The sequence below is a fragment of the Drosophila mojavensis genome, unplaced genomic scaffold (assembly GCF_018153725.1).
Source record: "Drosophila mojavensis isolate 15081-1352.22 unplaced genomic scaffold, ASM1815372v1 contig_136, whole genome shotgun sequence".
In the NCBI taxonomy this organism is placed as follows: domain Eukaryota; kingdom Metazoa; phylum Arthropoda; class Insecta; order Diptera; family Drosophilidae; genus Drosophila; species Drosophila mojavensis.
In genome coordinates this window covers 22,274,654-22,294,596 of record NW_025318667.1, presented here as the reverse complement: position 1 = coordinate 22,294,596, position 19,943 = coordinate 22,274,654, and the positions used below count along the sequence as shown (strand labels likewise).

Sequence of the window (19,943 nt, the reverse complement as noted above, 5' to 3'; positions counted from 1 at the left end):
CTGCCCTTGCCAGCCACCCCCGCAGCTGCTGCCTGTCTAATAATTACGCTGGCAGCGGCTGCGTTTCATGAACTTGGCTCCCCGAAATGGGCAGTAAAAGAAACTTTTTTCTCTTCGCTCTACGTGTAGCGGTTGCTCTCTACTCTCTCCCCCTATATGTGTGTGTGTGTGTGTGTGTGTGTGGGTGTGTGTCTAAGTGTCTGTCGCATAGGTAATTCATGACATTATTTTAATTGCAGCTGCTGCTGTTTCTGTTGCTGTTATTGCTGTAACATTTCGCACGTGACTTTGTGATTTTATGGCATTTAATTTCACGTATTTAGCTACGGATATTGTTAATTGTATTCCACAGACCGCCCACACGCCCACACGCCTAGCCGCCCATTCGGCTTATAGCCACGTTTATGACAGTCTATGTGTGTGTGTGTGTGTGCCATAATTTTGCGCATTGTTTTATTGACACAAAACCAAGCATTAGCAATTTGCGGTATCTCTTTGCATTCACAGGGCAGCCATGGGGCATATCGAAATCATCGGACAGTTAAACAGAGTCAAAGCAGATAGCAGCAGGAGACCTTTTCACTCATATTTCAGGGTATTTTTTAGTCGTGCTGCTGACAGTCGAGGCATTAAATTAATGATGTCACACAGCGGAGGCATAAAAAGCATAGCATACTTCTTGGGGGCGGGGCCCTGCTTTTAATTATCCCAAGATTTCGCACAGCAGGAGCAGAAACAGGAGCGGCAAAAACTAACAACACAACAGCAGAACTACACGTTTATGAATAATGGTTACAGCCTGACATTGGTATATGTAAATACGTACATGTGTGCTTGTGTATGTGTGTGGCTGTGTGTGTGTGTGTGCAATCTCTCTCATTGGACAAATAATAATGTGTAATTTTCCGGTCATTGAAACATTTGCGCAAATAAGGAAATTGGCTGAGCCCGAACTGAAATGACTTTGACAACATGTCAGGGCAAGTTTATAAAGGTATGTGTGTGTGTGTGTGTGTGTGTTTGCCTGGACATCCGTTTGACATACACACACACACGCAACGTCTGTCCCTATTTGCACTCGCCCTGACTGCTGCCTGACGGATGAGTTATGGCTGGCAACGTCTGCTTCGGTTTGCGCTTGGCTCAAGTAAATCATTTGAATATTTAAATTAAATCGAAATCTTGTCAGCAACAACAACAACAACAACAACAAGAGCAGCAACAACAGGCTGAAATATGCATCTACACTACCGTCCCGGATGCTGGGACTTTAAGGCGTCAATTATAATGCGAGACATGAGAGCGGCGCGTGATTTGCAATCAGCGAGAAAACTTATAGTTTCTTATGTACCCATGCATAGAGAAGAAGCCAAATAGAAATTATATATCAGTATATACTCGTATTTCAAAAGCTTCCAAGTTGAGTGGTTAGATGGGATAGAACATAAGGTAATTTTGTGTACTTTTCTTTTCTTTTTAAAGCTAAATGAGCGGAAATTAAGTTTCCGATGAATATAAACTTTTGATGCCGTTAGGTTATCCAAGCTTTCGTAACTACCTTCGCTTTCAACATAACTCTTAAATTACTTATTCAAAAATTGTATGTCTTACAAATATCTTCAATTGCTGATGTTGCTCTCCTCTGACTCCTCTTTCATTTGCTATCTCTCTCTTTCTCTCCCTCTGTCACTCTCGCTGTCTCTCTTTCTGCCATTCTTGCTCTCTCACTTTCGCTGTCTCTCTCTCACTCTCGCTCTCTCTCTCTTGCAATCTCTCTGTCACTCTTGCTCTCTCTCTTCCTCTGGCATTCTCACTGTCTCTCTCATTATACTCTCATTCTCTCACCCTCTAATACACAAGCTCTATCTGACTCTCTGGCCCCATCTCTGTCATTCTCTGTCTATACTTATGCTCTCTGATTCTTTGTATGATATTGTATCTGTAATACCTTGCTCATTTGTATTTCTGAACTGGATTTCCTATTCAAGAATCTAGGCTTTAATTTAAGTCTTGGTTTGCCCTAAAAATATTTGCAATAGAATTATTTCTTTTTGCTCAATAAATATTTATAAAATGCTTTTCTTTTTGTTCTACAGCTCAACTTGGCAAAAAGTAATTACAATATAAATAAAAATTTGCATCTTTGATAGCTGTTTCATCATTCATAAATATACATTTGATAAATGGATTTGCCATATATGAATGTATTCTTAGGACGCTAAAATTAGATCTAGACTATTCTTGGTTCTTGAGAAATTCGCACTTCTCGTTAATTTGAGATTTTCGCACTAAATTTCTATTGTTTATCAACTGTACGAAAACGAACTTTCCTCACTCATAAATTGTTTCCTGTCTTGGTTTTTATTTGAGTGAGGTGTGTTCATCATATGTGCAAAGTGTTTCCTCCTCTAGTTCTTATTCGCCAAAGACCTTTGATTGCTTTCCTGCGCATATTCTCTAGAAAATCAGCGAATTCTCCAAATGTTCAGCTGAAAAGCTTTTAGCTGCAGATTTGCGCTGCTTGCTCGAATTGTTTATCCGAAATCTTTGATATTTAATTGATGGGCATTTCATGGTCTGATTTATGCAGACCCCTCAAGGTATGATATATGTATAATGTAGCATGAGTGGATTATGAGAGCTCGCTCGCAATTATCATTGCGCCATGCATCAAAGGGAACTCGCTGGCATTGGGAGTCTCTATGCACTTGATCCGCATCTGAAGTGGGGGCATTTGTAAGGCGGCGCAAATGCCGTTGCAGGCAGGTCAAGACAAGACAAGACAAGTAGGAACCAGCTCGGACAGTTGACTAATTGAACGCCAACGTCGCCAGCCGAAAAAAACATGACGTAAAACATTTTGCCAGCACGCAACAACAACTACAACAGCAACAACAATGAGAACAAGCCGAACAACAATGAGAATAAATGTAAAACCACAATGCAAAAAATGCTTTAAACAAATTGCACGCGTGTCAAAATTAAAATGAATAAATTTCTTTCGACGTTGCACAAACGAAAAAAAAAAAAAACAACAATAAAACAAAAACAAAAAAAGAAATAAATAAATGCAGCAATAAAACAAAAACCGCAACCGACAAAATTCAGAAAAAAAAATTGTAAAAAGAAAACAAATAAATTTCAAAATGAAACAAAATTCTGCAAAGAGAAGCCGACGACGATTAAACTCAGCAGGGTTAAAGGTATGTGTGTGTGTGTATGTGGGTGTAAGTGTGTGTGTGTGTGTGTGTGTGTGTGTGTGGGTGTAAGTGTGTGTGTGTGCTTACTTTACATATTTACGACGTGCGCATTTGACTGGCCTTGTAAATTTCGATTGTTGTTGTGGTTGTTGTTCTTGTTGTTGCTGCTCCGCTCGTATAATTAATTAAAAATCGATAAGATTCTGATATGGATTTAACGGCTTTTCAGAATTATGATGCTTAGTCAGCAGCAGCGGCAGAAGCAGCGACATCTTTTGAGAAACGATGACAAATGGCAGACGCGGCGTATGCGCAATTTACAACTGCGACGAGTGAACACAACAAACAACAGGAACTGGCAACAACAACAACAACAGCAACAACCACCAGCAACATTTGCCTGTGTTTACATATATTTGTTTTCTTTTCTATTTCTCGATTCGGTGCTCTTTAAGTAGCTTCGCATTTGGTTTGCTTACAAAACTCAATTTGCAATTGGCCAAACGAGCAACAAAAATTTTTTGGTGCAAACGTCAGCTCTGATTCGAAATGCCCAGTTAGATGGATAGACGCGATTATGCATGCATATACATGCGTATATTTATATACATATATTAAGTCTAAAAATAGCAATTGCCTAGTATTTGTTGCTGTTGTTGTTGTTGTTGTAGGTGGAGCAACTTATTTGGTCGAGTTGATTAGGCAGCGCGTGAAAATTATAGCCAGCTCATAAATTAACTGACCACCGTGCTCAGTTCCTGTGGCTACTTCTTGTGTAGCTGCTCGCATTGCGTATACCCTGTAGTGTAGGTTTATTGGGTATGATGCGTAGGCAACAAATATCAAACTGAAGAGAGTAGAAGGCAGCAAAGAGCTTGTTGAACTAAGCAATTCAATAAAATAAAATATGTTCACTTGAATATACCCTGTAGTCTGGTCAAAATGGGTATGATGTTAAGAAAATGTAGAAATTTTTGAAAAAAGTTTTTCGGTTATTGCTAAAACATGATTGATTTGAGTATACCCTGTCGTTTGGGTATTAAGGGTATGATGGATATAGAAAATTATTTAGGCACCTTTTTAGGTTCTATTACTGAGATTTGCCTGGCATATACACACATAATGTATATACATACATATATAATATATATAAACAGCTTTTCTCATATATATTTTTATAAAATGCTCACTCTGATCATACCCTGTAATCTGAGTATACCCTCTACTCTACGCATGATATTTATAGTATCTTAATGACTAATTTTTCAATCTCTAGTCAAATTTTTCAAGGGCTGTGAAATAATTGATAAACTTATTAAGGCCACTTCAATTCTATGTACACTATGTAGGGTATTTACACATATAGCAATCTCAACTTTGTAGCTTTATTGTTGAATACTTTGACTTTTTTTTTTTTACTACCCACTGGCAAATTTATCGCATACATCAATTATTTTCAAAGGTCGTCGCTGCAAGGGTTTGAGATTTTCTATAAATCTCTGGACTTGCACGAATAATGGGCATTATTTGGGCTAATTGGTGTAAATTGTAATTCCACTGTTTGTTTTTCTCTGGATTCCATGTGTGGAAATAGTCAATTAAATTTGAAAAGGCCCCGCATCGATGCGCAACGGAATTCCTTGAGCGGAATGGCAAAGTTTTTATAGTTGCAATAGAACGAAAAACTATCGATAGACGAGCGATATATTTATACAAATATATGTAAGTTATTTATATAGCTAGTTACTTTCAGATTGTGGAGTAAGTAATGCGCATTGACTTACCTTTGCACACCTTGCGATGATCTAGTGGCTTGTTGGGATCCCGATAGTAGCCCTCCTTGCACTGATGACAGTTCCGGCCCGTTGTCGAGTGGCGACAGTTCTGGCAGACGCCGCCGGAGACGCCCTGTGATCGCCGAAAGATGTCCATATTGAAGCGACACTGGTGCGCATGGTTATTGCAATTGCACTCTAGAGAGAAAGAGAGATAGAGAGAGAGAGAGATTGTTAAAGAGCTGCATGAATGAGCATGTAATATATCATTGGCCCAACTATCGCCTAACTACCATCAATGTGTTGCCCCCTGCCACAGTTTAAGCTTGGCAAATGCGATAAATGGAAATAAATGGAACGCAAATCGTCCAACACGAGCTGGACTCATACGGACGAGGGGAGTGAGTGGGATGGGGCCAGGGCATGTCATTTTTCTAGCGGGACATTGGCTTCAATTGCATAATTTATGCGATGATTTGTTTGCCCGGCCTTAAGCATGGATTTTCATCGAACTCTACGCTGAATACACTTTGCCGAAGGCCAAAGCTCTCATTGGCTTGACTGCAATTGTTGGAGGCGTTGAAGTGCTCTCTGCTATCCCGGGCACGTTGCTCTATTTGTACTACAGATCTATGAACAGTTTTGTTAGTGTATTTCGCTATTCGTTACGGTCCTCCACTGCCGACTGCCGACTGTTGGCTGGCTCATGTTTTGCTTTTGGCAAACACTTTGCTATTGACATTCGATGATGTCTGCTGTGCTGGCATCTTTTGCTGGCCATCGTTAGCTTTGTTCGAGCTGAAGTCCAACTTGGAGCTGTCAATGCCAAAGGCCGATGATTGCAGGCTAGACAAGAGGAAAAAAAAAAACACACACACACAGACGAAAAAGCAGCTGCCTCTGCTCCACACACACACACTCACACACTCACACCGTGCAATTCGAGTGAGTGCGAGTCTGTGTGTGTGTGTGTGTGAGTGTATGCACGCATGTTATAATTATCTTTCACACATTGTGAGGCGCAGACAAAGCGTTTGCCTGTCGTCTGCTGCTGCTGATGCTGATGCTTCAGTCCACAGCGCCCTTCTCGGCACTTCTCAGCGCGCTTGGCGCGCGCCAGCCGCAGACAAAGTTATGTCAGCGCAAATATTTGAGAGCAGTCGACTTGTCGAGGCCAAATACATGCACACACAAACACACACACACACACACACACACAGACGTATATTTATATATGCATGTGTGCAGGTGCTGTTTGAGGCATCGTCAACTGAATGAAACAGAAAGAGTAAAAGAATAACCTCTGCAAATATTTAGAAGACATCCGTGTAAAGCCCTAGCCCCACTCCCCCTCCCCCATGCACGGCGTGTGGCTAATTGATTGAATCCGGAGGCTTGGCATTTGCCACATTGAATTCGATTTTGATTTCCAGCCGCAGCAGCAGCTGCTGCTGCCGTCGCCAGAGATAGTTAAATTTAATGACGCACTTTCTGGGCTGCCGAATGCAACGTGATTTATGGGCCAGCGCTTCGATTATGGCCAAATCCCGTTCGCAGCGCATTACAAAACGCGGCTCCAAACTATGCATAAAACTGTTCATTAGGCCATCATGTTGTGGCCGCCTTGTGGCCCGGGCGTTATCTGAGCCGCGCAACGCGACGCGTTCGTAATTAAGTTCAAATTTGATAAGTGAACCCGAAAAGCCAGGCGAGCGCAGGCCGCAATCAAATTGTCAGCTCTATCTCAATCTCTATCTGCGTTGTGTGTGTGTGTGTGTGTGTGTGTGTGTGTGTGTAACTATATCTGCATCTGCTGCGTCAGCTGTTGGCTTTAATTAACTTGCATCAGTGTCGAGGCATTTACAACATTCAGCTCAAACACTTATGGCCAAGGGCAGAGAGAGAGAGGGAGAGTGTGAGTAAGGGAAATCCCTCTTTCTTCTTCTAGCTTAGCTCATAGTTAATCCAACTCTAAGCTAGCTATGCGATCGACAATATATATATGCTAACTGCCTCTAGCTGCGGCCAAGAGCAGCAAACGTGAATTGAAATCGCTTTAGCTTTGACATTGGCATTTCGCCTTTGCCTGCTCAATGTGCTGTGCCATGTCCGCTGTCCGCTGTCCGCCTGATGGCCATGTTCATGTCCGTTATTTCGTTGTCCTTTGGCCGTCTCCTGGCAGCCTTTTCAATTTGCTGGCCTGCGCTCTCGTCGACATTTCATCGTTTTATGATTGATTGCGTTCGTTCGCCTCGCTCTGATTTTCGTTTACCAAAATTGTGAATTGAAATCGTGTGCATGTGGCTCAATGGCAGCGATAACTAACTCTCTGTCTGTCTGTGTGTGTGTGTGTGTGGCATGTGGCCACCCTCACACACATACACACACACACACATTGTTGTTGCCTCTTGTTGGTATGCGTTTGCGGTTGCGGTTTCTGCTTTTGCGTTTTTGCGCTGCAATTTGACAATTTCATCGCAAAATTGTTTTGGTGTTTGTGGCCATGTTCCGCTGTGGCATGCAACGCTATATGTGTGTGTGAGTGTGTGTGTGTTAGTCTGTGATTTATCAAAAGTGGTCGATTTACAAATTTTTGTTTACGTGCAAACGCTGGTAATTAATAATTTCTGGGCTGAATACAAAGCCAATCGATTGTTTCCAGCGAAATGCCAAAACATATTTAAGGCAGGCAAATAAAACAGAGCGAGAGAGAGAGAGAGAGGGGAGAGGGAGAGTGCAAGAGTGCAAGAGAGAAAGGGTGCGGGAGTGCGATTTAGTTATTGTCTGAATCATATCATTAAAATTGGCTTTTATGATTTCCTCGTTTTGATTGGCATTCATAACATTTCCGCTTACGTAAAATTTTCCAAATTTTATGCTCACCATTTTTGCCTTGCGCTCAACACACACACACTCACACATAATTCATTTCATACACAATTGTTAGATTTCATTTTGACCTATTCCAAGTGACCCAGTTGATTGGTTCTTTTGGGCACTCTTCGTTGCGAGCATTATTTATAAACATTTTTGGCTTAAATGGCCAGCATAGCCATAAAATGTTCCCGTTGATTCTAAAACTTTTGTTTTACGCCTTCATAAATTGTTCGCACTTTCTTCGCTGGAAGCGTCCATAATACTCAGAAATCAGAAATCAGAAATCCCATTCTCGATTCCTGTGGATGTTCCATTGTTTGGGCCTAGCGCTGCTCCTCTCCGATATTTATATCAGCCCATCTAGCCATCTAACCATCTTGCCATCTGCCATCTGCACCGCTATGGACATTATTTTTTGGCCGAGATTTCATTATTAGGTATTACAATAAAAGCAGCTGCCGCTGCTGAGTCCGGCTAATGGGCCGACAATTAGCGCCGAGCGAGAGAGCCGCGCTGAAATGCTGAAATGCCGAAATGCCGAAATGCCGAAATGCCATTCTCGTCTCACTTCAAAGATATTCGCAAGTCGTTCAACATCTCAATCTTGCAATGCACTTGCATCCGCTGGCCATTGCGACTCGGCGGGACATTTGAGAGGAGTCGAATGTACCATGAGCATGTGGGTCGGCGAGGTCTTTGGGTTGTTAATTTGCCAATATATATGGCTAAGGATTTGTTTTAATTTGCTTAAGCTTATACAATACTCCAGTGGCATATTTGCACAGTAGCTGAGTTTCTTTCAGATTATGGAAGAGCGTATATTGCTATAGGGATTCAACTAAAGACTCCCTCTGATATTTAGATTTTGTTGATTTTCTATCAAGCCAACTTTGCAGCAAGGACTTGAAATATTTTCATATCTATTTGAGCATAAGCTGGCTATAAAGCTATAAAGTTTAGCTGGAGCGTGTGAAGAGGTGGTGGGGGAGTCCTGTGCTCCTCTGTAGTTTTCTAGTTAGTTTCTAGAACTATAAAGAATATCAAGTGATTTTTTCTGCATCCCCAATTGCATATAAAATGTTATTCTCCACTTGTATTTAAATATTAGTGACAACAGTAGGAAAGAACCAAGTCGTCTAGCAATCGGCCAAAGTCTTGCTAGAGTTCATGAACTTGTATATTATATAAAGAAAGACGTAGGCTAAACATTCATTGGAAACCATTTCATGTGTGTCTTCAATATAGATTGATGATTGCATATAAAATATGATTCTCTACTTCTTTTCCAATGCAAGCATCTCACATATTTAGTGAGAAAGGAGGAAAGAGCGCAGTCAATTAGCAGTTGGCCAATGTCTTGCTAGTATTTATTTTTATTTATGCTTTATTTTATATTATTTTATTGAGCTTTATTTCCCTTGAACATTTTTATACCTTGAACCCATTTAAATGGGAAATCAGGGTATAATGATTTTGTTAAAAGTATGTAACAGGCAGAAAGAGGCGTGGCAGACCCCACAAAGTATATAAATTCTCGATCAGGACGACGAGCTGAGTCGATTTGGCCCTGTCCGTCTGTCTGTCTGTTCGTCCGTCTGTCCGTATGTATGAACGCGTTTACTTCAGAAGATATAAGAGCTAGAGACTTTGTATTTATTTTTTAAGCTTTTGCCACAAATTTATTTTGATACAGTTGTTTGCTTTGGTTTTTCAACTGAGATTATTATAGTTTTTTCTAGTTAGGGATTTTCCGTTTTTTATACCCTGAACCCATTGAAAATGGGAAATCAGGGTATAATGGTTTTGTGAAAAGTATGTAACAGGCAGAAGGAATCATCGCAGACCCTATAAAGTATATATATTCTTGAGTCGATTTGGCCCTGTCCGTCTGTCTGTCTGTTCGTCCGTCTGTCCGTATGTATGAACGCGTCGACTTCAGAAGATATAAGAGCTAGAGACTTTGTATTTATTTTTTAAATAATCTTACTAAGCTTTTGCCACAAATTTATTTTGATACAGTTGTTTGCTTTGGTTTTTCAACTGAGATTATTATAGTTTTCTCTAGTTAGGGATTTTCAGTTTTTTTCTTTCTTTATTTTTTTTTTCTTTGCAGTTTACTGTGCATAATGTAGCCAAAACGTAGTTTATTCTTTCCTATTGATGCTCTTTTCTATCAAATAAAACTAAAACAAAGATTACTTTGACTAGGAATTTGGGAATGTATTATATATGCATACATTATATATTACTTTTGGGAATATTTTACTGTTGATCGATTATAAAATTAGTATAAAATTGAAGTACAAGCAGCAGTAGACTCTAGAAAACAAAGCTCTGTAGATATCGCTAATTTCCGATTGCCGAGAAATTTCCCTCAGAATCTAGCCCAGTTGAGGTTCTCCCAAAAGAGTCTGCTCGCATGTTTGATTCAATTGGCTCCACTTGAATCAGTGTGATGCACAAGCTGCATTGAATTTGAAGATTTCTGTTTGCTATTTGTTGCCCCACAAACGACCTCTGGCATTTGCCACTTGTTTTCTGCCTCTGCCGCTGCCGCTGCCACTGCCGCTGCCTCTGCCGCTGCTCCTGCTGTTGTTGGCTTCATCAGAAGCTATAAGCATATTTTTGCCGCTTCCTTGCGCATGCAATTAAGGCGACAGCGTCGACAGTGCGGAGTGTTGCATGCAGCTTTCGCGTGCCGCAGCTGCAACATTTTCCTTGTCAACGGCAGGCAACAACGCAAGAACGCAACAACGCAACAACGATTACAAATTGTTTGCTGCCAGCGGCAAAATAAATAAATAAATACATTCACAAAAATGTCTGCTTCCAAATACATTTTTAGCTCTGTGTGGAATTCTGTTGCAACTTGCTCTCTGTGCCTTTTTTTGTTTTTGTTTTTATTGTTGCTTTTGGGTTTTGTTTTCCAATTAACGCAAACGAATTAACATATAAATATATATATAGAGAGAGAGAGACACTCAGAGAGAGAGAGAGAGAGAGGGCAAGAGCGTGAGTCGATATGCCGATATCCTGCCGCTAATAAAAAACAAAGTTCATGGCCCACACACGTACACACACGCACACACACACACACACATTCATAAGGGGCTGAGTGAAGACGATGTTCTTCGAGCACTGTGAGAATTTATGTTTAGTTTTTCGTTGAATTGCTGTTCGTGTGTGTGTGTGTGTTGCCTATTTGTGGTTGTTGTTGTTGTTTTTCTCTTCTTTTATTTAAATCAAGGTACAACATTATTTTCAATTTGCCTCCACCACCACTTGGACTCTCGAGTCTCGAGTCGTCTGCTCGGCATTTTCCTTTTTGCTTTTAATTTCGAATTCCGATTTCGATTTCGATTTCTGCTCTCTTTCCAAATTAGTGTGTGTGTGTGTGTGTGTGTGTGGAGGACCCCAAAGAAAACAATAAACAAATTTTCTAAATGTTATTTCTATTTTTTTTTTTTTTTTTCTTGTGTGCGCTCAGCTTCAATTTGATGTTAGTTTCTTTCTTTTTTCTTTTTTTTTTTTTTGTGGAGAGGCGCGAGCGAGACAGCAACTGAGGGTGAGTTAAATAAACGACTCGTTAAGACACATAAATAAAACGCACCAAGTTTCCTAATTAAGTCGCCCCAAACAACCAAAAGAAGTGGCCCAAAAAAAAAAAATAAATAAAAAATAAAACAAAGAGAAAATACTCTGAAATATGACAACAACGAACTGGCTTTGCACTTGGCCAGCCAAATGCATCGAAGGTGATGGAAAATAATGGAAACTTTCTAAATGGAATTTCCCAAATGGAATTTCGACATTATATTTGAAATATGTATATCATATATATTATTAATGTGATCTAAGCGTAGCACAAGCTCCGATATGTCAAACCAAAAGCTCCATATTGATTTGGAATTGATTTAATTGCATATCTGAAGATAATTTCAGCTAAAAATACAAAATTTTACTATGGTATAGACTATAGACTATAGCCTTACCATTCACTTCAGAGTTGCGAGCTCTAGATTATTTCTACATAGCATCAACGTGCACGATAGAATCACATTTTCATGTCCTGCATTATCTAAAAGTCGAGTTACTCAAGAACACTATATGAATATGTCTATGAAACTTACAATCAGTTTTACGTTGAGCTCAGGGGTTTTCTAGTCTAGCCGTCTTCTTCTACTGAAGGTTTATAAAATTCTCTTTTCTGTTAGTGGGCATATGATAGTCGTTCACTCCCTACCAAAGCACAGTGATTTATTCTCCATTATGGTAACCGATTTATTCTATTTTCTTCTCTATTTAAGGCATCTGCTAGTCGCTCAATCCCCACTGAATTACATTTACTTGTTTTTCTCAATGATTTGAAATTTATTGAATTCTTCTCTTCTTTCAGTAGGGTATATGCAATTCCTCCTCTCTCAAGCGATGCAAGCTTACAGTACAGTAGATTTATTAAATGCTTCTTCTTATTTCTTCAGGGCGTATCCTAACCGTTTACTTGATAGAACAGTAGATGTATTCAATTCGTCCTCTTATTTCTACAGGGCACCTTATAGTCACTACTAATACTTGTATTTGATTGATTTGCGGTTTCTGAAATTCTCCTTCTCTTTTCCGGTAGGGTACATGCTATTCGTTCTCTCCCCACTAAAGCATACTTGTCTGTCTACTATGGTAGATTTATTAAATTCGTTGTTTTTTTTCTTCAGCGCATCTTTTAGTCGTTCACTCCCTATTGAAACACTTCTACTTGTTCTTTTTAATGATTTGAGATTTATTAAAATCTCTTCATTTGTCTTTAGTGTACTTTTCGTCAGGCTTAACACAAATTGTATTTCTTAGGCCCTAAGCAAACTTGATGAAAAAGCGCAACAAATTTTGGTCGAGCAACGCCCAATGGAAGTATGTGTGTGTGTGTGTGTGTGTGTGTGTGTGTAGGTTAGATAAACAAAACAGCAGCTAGATCAACAGCAGCAGCAACAGCAGCAACAGCAGCAACAACAACAACTACAACTACTGCGCGCAGGTGATAGACCAAGATAGAGCGAGACAGTGGGAGTCAGTGAGTGAGTGAGTGAGAGAGAGAGAGAGAGAGAGGCAGTAGCCCGCCTGCTGCTCGCTGCCAGCGTCGAGCTAAAGTGTCTGCGGCTGGGCTGCCACTAGCTGCTGCTGCTGCTATTGTTGTTGTTGTTGTTGGTTTTGATCTTTGTTTTGATTGGGATTGGGTTTTTGGATTTGGATTTGGATTCGGATTCGGTTTCGGTTGCCAGTTCAAAAGATCATTGCTGCGCTGCGCTGCGCATTTGCATTGTGTTCTGCGCACTTTGTCATTAGAGGGAGCTGGTGGTGTTGGTGGCGGTGCTGTTGGTGGTGCTGCTGTTGAAATGTCAGCGGTGCGCAATGTCCGTAGCACATGGCCTCCAAGTGCGGCAATATGTTTTGTTTAACTTTTGGACTCGCGTTGCTGTTGCCGTTGCTGTTGCCTTTGCTGCATTTGCATTTGTTTGTTTATCTTACGGCCGTTGGCTGCTCTAAGCTCTAAGCAGGCAGCCAGGCAGCCAGCCGGCCGATGGTGTTGGCCCCGCCTTAATTGCAGCGCCACAGCTAATTCAAATTAATGATTTTTAAATGCGCAAAATATGCGCTACTGATTTCCAGTTGACAGACTGCGAAGCGTGCAGCATCGAATAGAGTTGTCGATTGCATTTAATTAAGCAAAACAACACCTACCTCTCCCCTACCCCCCCTTCCCCTCTCTCTCTCACCATCTCTGTTTGGCCACTTTTCTCTGTCAGACTGTCTGTCGACTTTGTCCAGCAGCGATGGGCTATCATTTTATGACTACAGTTTCTCTAGAATCGAATCGAAGCGGCAACTGTAATGCGATGCGACCGAAAGGTCAGAGCGAGCAGCCCAAAACATAAATCAGCAGCACAAGAATCTACCTCGCTCGTTCTCGCTGCCCCTCTCTTGCCCTCTCACTCTCTCTCTCTCTCTGTGTGTGTGCGTCTCTTCTGTTTTGTCGTTTAACTGGCGGAAATTTCAATGTCACAGCAGTTGCAGTTGTTGCAGTTGTTGCAGTTGTTGCAACTTGTTGCCCTTTCCCATAGCTCATATAACTGAACTGAGGAGTAGACAATGCAAATTCCCTCTCTCTCCACGAGTTGAATGACTATTTCAAGAGTTTTGTGACACGGTGCGCCTTATATGCAAGACTAAATCTAATAATTTATGAATATAAAACCTCAACTGCAAATGGATCTCTACGGTTGGATTTAATGAATATTTACAATATATAAAAATATATATTGTATATTCTATATATTGTATATATATAATGTATATTCTTTTCCTATATTAAAAATATATCTTTTCTGCTTGATCTAATATATAATAAATATTGTATATGTACAAACAATACAAATACAAATACAATCTATCTGCCAATATAGATTAAATATTTCTACATTCCTCATTTCGAGCTCCGGTTTCTAAAGAATCGCAGTATATGCTATGTTTGATCTTAACCTTTTCATATATAAATATATATTTTCTATTTATTTCCATTGAAGTATTTTCAGAAATATCTTTTCGGATTTCATATTCTTCAAGACTCCTCTTCTATTTGATCTTAACTTTTCATATATTTTTTTTTCTATTTATTTCCATACAAGTCTTTCCTGAAATCTCATTTCTAAGTCAAATAATTTATATTCTCCAAGACTTTTTCCCTCTGGCAGCTGTTTAAGCGTATTCGTGCATCGGTTTAATTTCGCCTCAGTTAACATTTTTTTTCTGCGCCGCTTTGATAATTCGTCTTGGTCATATCGGGCGTACGTGTAAAATCTCCAGCTGGGCGGTTGATGGCGACAATGGGCAGCAAAGGTAGGAAACGGAGATCCTTTTGTGCGGCTCAGTTTTTGCCATTTATGGCACTTAAGCAAATTAATATGAGATGCCTTTTGGGCGGGCCGTTTAGGATTTGGGCAGCGGATAAGGATGAGCCGGAGCAGGAGTCGGAGAGGCCTAGGCAGCGGCTCTAGCTGCATCAGTTCTATCTCTCTCTCTCTCTTTCTCTCTCTCTCTCTCTGTCTGCTTGTCTCTCGGCTTATTTGGTTGTTTTTATGCATTTTAATCTTTTTGTTACGCTTTGCACATCGGGTCATGGTCAGAGGCAGGGCCAGGGGCAGCGGCAGGAGGAGGAACACTGGCAGGGGCATTGCCACATTTATTGTATGCAAGGCATCCCGGCTACGAATTGCTCGATTGTTCAATGGGCTTGCCAAGCGGCAGCTGTCGCCCTTTTGTTGCCATGTTGCACATCCATTCAGCAAAACTATGCAGCCCGAAATGCATGCAAAACTATGTCCCTGTTGCTTACCCTGTTCCTATCTCTGTGCCCTTGTCTGTACCTGTTCCCGTCCCACGAGGCAGCAGCGGCAGCGGCAGCGGCAGCGGCAGCGGTAGCCTTTGCATTTATTTACATTTGCCCGGCGGACGGACGGCGAGCAGAGTCGGACTGTCTGCGCTTCATTCCCACTGCCATTCAGCATTCGCATTCGCATTCTCATTCTCATTTTTTAAAGCCTTTTTTCCAGCAGTTCCCAGATCAACAAAATGCAACCAGAGCGCGCTAACAGGTGTGTGTACACACCCACACACACCCACACTCACACACAGATGAGTTGCCAGATTGAAAAGGTTTTTCAGTTTTATGAATCGCTCGTAGCAGATAAAAAGAAAACACTTAAGCTGCCAGCTAATCAATTAGTAACAACAAATGTGATTAATGTTTGCGTAGCCAAAGCAGCAACTGGACATAGAGAAGGCAAGACAAAGCTATGTATACACAAATACAACAGACATACATATATACACTATGTATATTCATGTTATATATTTGCTAAATCAATGAATCTGCCACATTTCATTTGAATATACTCAACGAATGCTAATTGAACTTGAATTTGCTTCATTATTCAAATTGAAAAACAATTCACACTCAATTTATTTAGTATTTTATTATTAAAATGCGAAAAGAGTGCAGCTGGGAGCAAGCCTGACTGCATAATACCCGCTCACAGTGTGTTGATTCATTGTAAGAATAATAATGTGTGAAATAAGTATAGATCTAAGATTTTTTTGTTATTACTTTTTAAGGAGAACTAGTTTCCACTAAAGGCAGCAGTAAACTTGTTAATAAAATATACAAATTTTTACAAAAAAAAAAAAAAAAAAAAAAGAAACTCTTAATGAGCTCGTACAGTTGCTGTGGTAGCAGGCGCTTGGCGCTATGAAGAAGTCCAAGGTGCTACACTCTGTTGAGCTGTCGGCTATGTCTAAAAAGACGGCGACTGCATACTCCTTTTTCTCCAGGGCTTCTAGGATGAAATTAACCACTCTTTGTAGCTGTTCTGGAGTGCCGTGTTGTAATCTCAATCCAAACTGAAATTTGGGGATTGCCTTAGTAACAGTCTCGATGTTGAGAACTCTGTTGAGTATAAGTCTCTCCATCATTTTGCCCAGTGCCGGGAGATGGCAGATAGGTCCATAGGAGCTCACATCTGTAGGCTGTTTTCCGGGCTTCAGGAGCATTACAATGTCCGCCGACTTCCACACTCTCGGAAAATATCTATATATGTAGGATTCTCGATATAGCTCGTGTAGCTGCTTGTTTCAGCTTATTCATAAAGCTGTTTATAGTTGTCAATTCATCTTGGATATCTACATCAAAGTAGGCTACACAAACTTGAAACACTTACTACTTAAAACAGACTTGTAATTCCCAAGTTGTTATAGCTTTCACATAGTGTCAAGGCATCGAGAACGAAGCAGTTGTCGGAGTTGAAGTTGCTCACAGAGCGACTTCTTCTTAATGAATTTTGAACAAATAATAAATACATCCACATTTCCAGTAGGGCATAGATTTTTGGTTATTTCATCTTTAGTCGGAGTTTTGGTAAGTAAACCGATAAAGGTGAAATAACCACTAAAATCAATAAATAATAAACTAGTGAGAGAGAGTGCTCTAGTAGAGACTGCTCGACTAACAGATACTCTGTAGCGTGCAGTGAGCTGCTGTGTCGCTCATTCTCCGACTGTTTAATGGCGTGGATTTCCTGGTCATTTCACCATTGGCGCCATGCGATAGTTATCGCTTATCGCATGCTTATCACGGCCACTCTGTGACATCAGCCTTATTATTTTGGAAACTTGACTGTGTATTATGCAGTCGGTAATACCCGACTGCAGTACATATATATATATGTATTGTATAATATTGCGCTTAGAATCTTTTAAGTAGCTCCTTCAGACAAATTACAGAGCTGTTCGAGTCTGATTTGATATCATACAATGCCTACAAAGGCCATCAAAATATTTTTAAGTGTTTCTTTCATCTGCATAGGATTATAGCTTAAGTCAGAGACCCACTACAGAGCCACTAAAACCCCATGCGATATCATGTAATAGCACATAATCTACAAAGGCCACGAAAATCGTAGCGTCAGCGATTAGCTTTGATATTTGATTCAAAATTAATCAATTTTATAGCCACAAAATATAGATCAAAGTTTCGTGCGTTAAGCTAAGCGTGAGTCGACTGATTGCAAACCCGTTTTACGGCCTTGCAGAGCACAATAAAGCCGATCATAATTGACATCGATATAGATGAGAGTGCGAGCTCTAAGAATAGCCCATGATATACGAGCTGGGAGTAGATGGAGGCTGGATGTGGCTGCAGCTCAAGTGGCGACTCGAATTTAGCTAGTAAAACGCTCATTGTCATAAGCAAAGCTGATCGCTTATCTGGGAATGGTACATGGGAAACGTTTGGAGATTTCGATCTGCCCACGATACCATCGGGCAGTTGACTTATTTGCAGCTGCCTCTTCGGTTACCTGATAGCTGAGAACTCAATTCGCAGTTAGCCCGACCGGAAAGCACAATTGTCAATGCCGTTCACTTTGCTGTCTGTCTGTCTGTCTAGCTGGCACGGCTAGGCAGACACGGCTAGTGAGTAACTAAGTATATTGTCAATGCCAAGTGGGGTGCAGGCTATGAACGACTAGCAGTTACCCAGGCCGAGTAAAGTCGAGTGTGAGAAAGTGCAAACTAAACTTGCAGTTGAGCTATAGATCGAGAGTGAGAGAGGGAGAGAGAGAGGTGAAGGGAAAGAGAGAGAGAGGGAGAGAGAGAGAGTAAATGTATTCAGCTAGACTGCTAGCTATAAAATATGCAGGGTATATTAGCATTTCGCTGTATTTTTTTGTTTGCCTATTTTTAGTTCGGCCAAATCGTGAAAGTAACAGAAAAAGACCAGCAATTCACAACAACCACAACAACAACAACAACAACAACAACAACAGCAGCAGGAGCAGCAACAAATGCGATTCAATAATAATAAGTAAAATGTGCAAACTGTGACCAGTTGAAGATCGAAAGAGATCTCGCTTTGCGCGATTTGGTCATGATTCGGCAGCCGCATCGAATCTTTATTAATATTTGTTTTGGTTTTTTTATTTGCAGGAGGAGGGCGGGGGGAGGGGGCCAAAAGAAATGCGCGAGGTCAAAAGGAAATCAACTGCGATCTGCTCTGCTGGGCAATTGAGCCCGGCCAGATAAGCTGAGAACTTGAGAACCGAACTCTGGCGATGCCGAGCGAGACAATGCAATTTGCATATTAAGACAATGGCAGCGACAAATACATATTTCCTTGGCTCTGGCCTATCTCTCTATGTCTCTCTAGGCTCACGACCAGGCAACAGGCCAATGCAAAGAAAACAAAACAAAACAAAAAATGATAAATACAATGAAAAGTTAATTGTGCTGCACTGAGAGAACCGAATTGTTGTTCAATTCTCTCTCTCTCCGTCTCTCTCCCTCTCGCTCTCTCGTTTTTTTTTTCGGGGAAATTAACACTTGACCAAAAACTAGGCACTGAGCTGAGTCCAAATGGCATCTAAAGGAGCTGGCAGCAGGTCCTCTGCTCAGATAATATTTATGGCCAAGTGACAAGACGGCAGGCGAAGGCGAAACAAAAGCAAATGCCACAAAATATGCGAATGCCAATGTCAATGTGCCAGGCCGACTGCGAGTGTGAGTGTGTGTGTGTGTGTGTGTGTGTGAGTGTGAGTGCGAGTGTCGAGTATCTTTTGGTTTTTGCGGTTGGCTGTATCTGTGTATCTTTTGGCCAGTGTTCGCTTTATGTGGCTGGCAGACATTTGCAATTTCAGGACAACAACGGCTGGTCCTGGCCTAGCTCTCACTCTCCCTCTCTCTATCTCTCTCTCTCCCTCTCCCACTCTTTCTGGCTGGTGTTTAAATGCTCGCTGGCCAAACTCTTGACAAAGGCGGCAACGAAAACGAAAACCCTCCCGGGGGGCCGGCACAGGCATAAAAAACCAACAACGAGGCCTTAACGACTTTTGCCCAGTTTCTCTAGTATTTTTTTGTTGATGCTGCTGCTGCTGCTGCTGCTGCCACTTGGGCCATCTTTCACTGGCTGTTTGCTGTTGTTGCTTATTCTTTGGTATTTCTTTTTGTTTCGCTGTGCAGCTTGTCACATTTATCGCACTTTTATAATTAAAACGAGGAGTGGGCGCAACTAAAGGCTCTGTCAGATAAGCGACTCAGCTGCAAAATATGAAGCAACTGGACACAGCAGCAGCAGCAGCAGCAACAGCAGCAACAGCAGCAACAGTGCCCGACTCCTGCGCCTATCACTTTGCCTAAATAATGATAACAATAAACAAAAAGCCAGCGCGCATTGTTGTAAACATTTATTTATTTTACTTTTGTCGCCCATCTACATCCCCACAAATTTATATATAGCCCATTTTTTTCGTTTTTTTTTTTTTTTTTTTTTTTTTTTTTTCTCTTCTGCTTTAATAAATTACATATTTATGTATCTGGCGACTGCGATTTACTTGGCTAGTTGGCATAATTGTTGGGCCTGGGCCTGGGCCTCGGCTTGGGCTCGGGGACACGGCAAGATTAACAACTTCCGAAATGGGTTTTTTAATGACAGCAATTATGAGTTTCTTATCGGTGCAGCAGCTGCCCGTTTGGCTTGGACAATGTTTCAGAT

General features: G+C 41.0%; 1 protein-coding gene across 2 annotated transcripts in view; it reads right to left on the bottom strand.

The window, feature by feature from the left end:
* The window catches only part of LOC6584467 (netrin-A), a 57,878-nt gene that overhangs the window by 16,301 nt on the left and 21,634 nt on the right, over positions 1 to 19,943 (bottom strand). For both annotated transcript variants that reach the window (XM_015161547.3, XM_002010086.4), the window contains exon 2: positions 4,985 to 5,173. In XM_015161547.3, the coding sequence (XP_015017033.1) occupies positions 4,985 to 5,173 (189 nt within the window). The remainder of the gene's footprint in view (positions 1 to 4,984; positions 5,174 to 19,943) is intronic.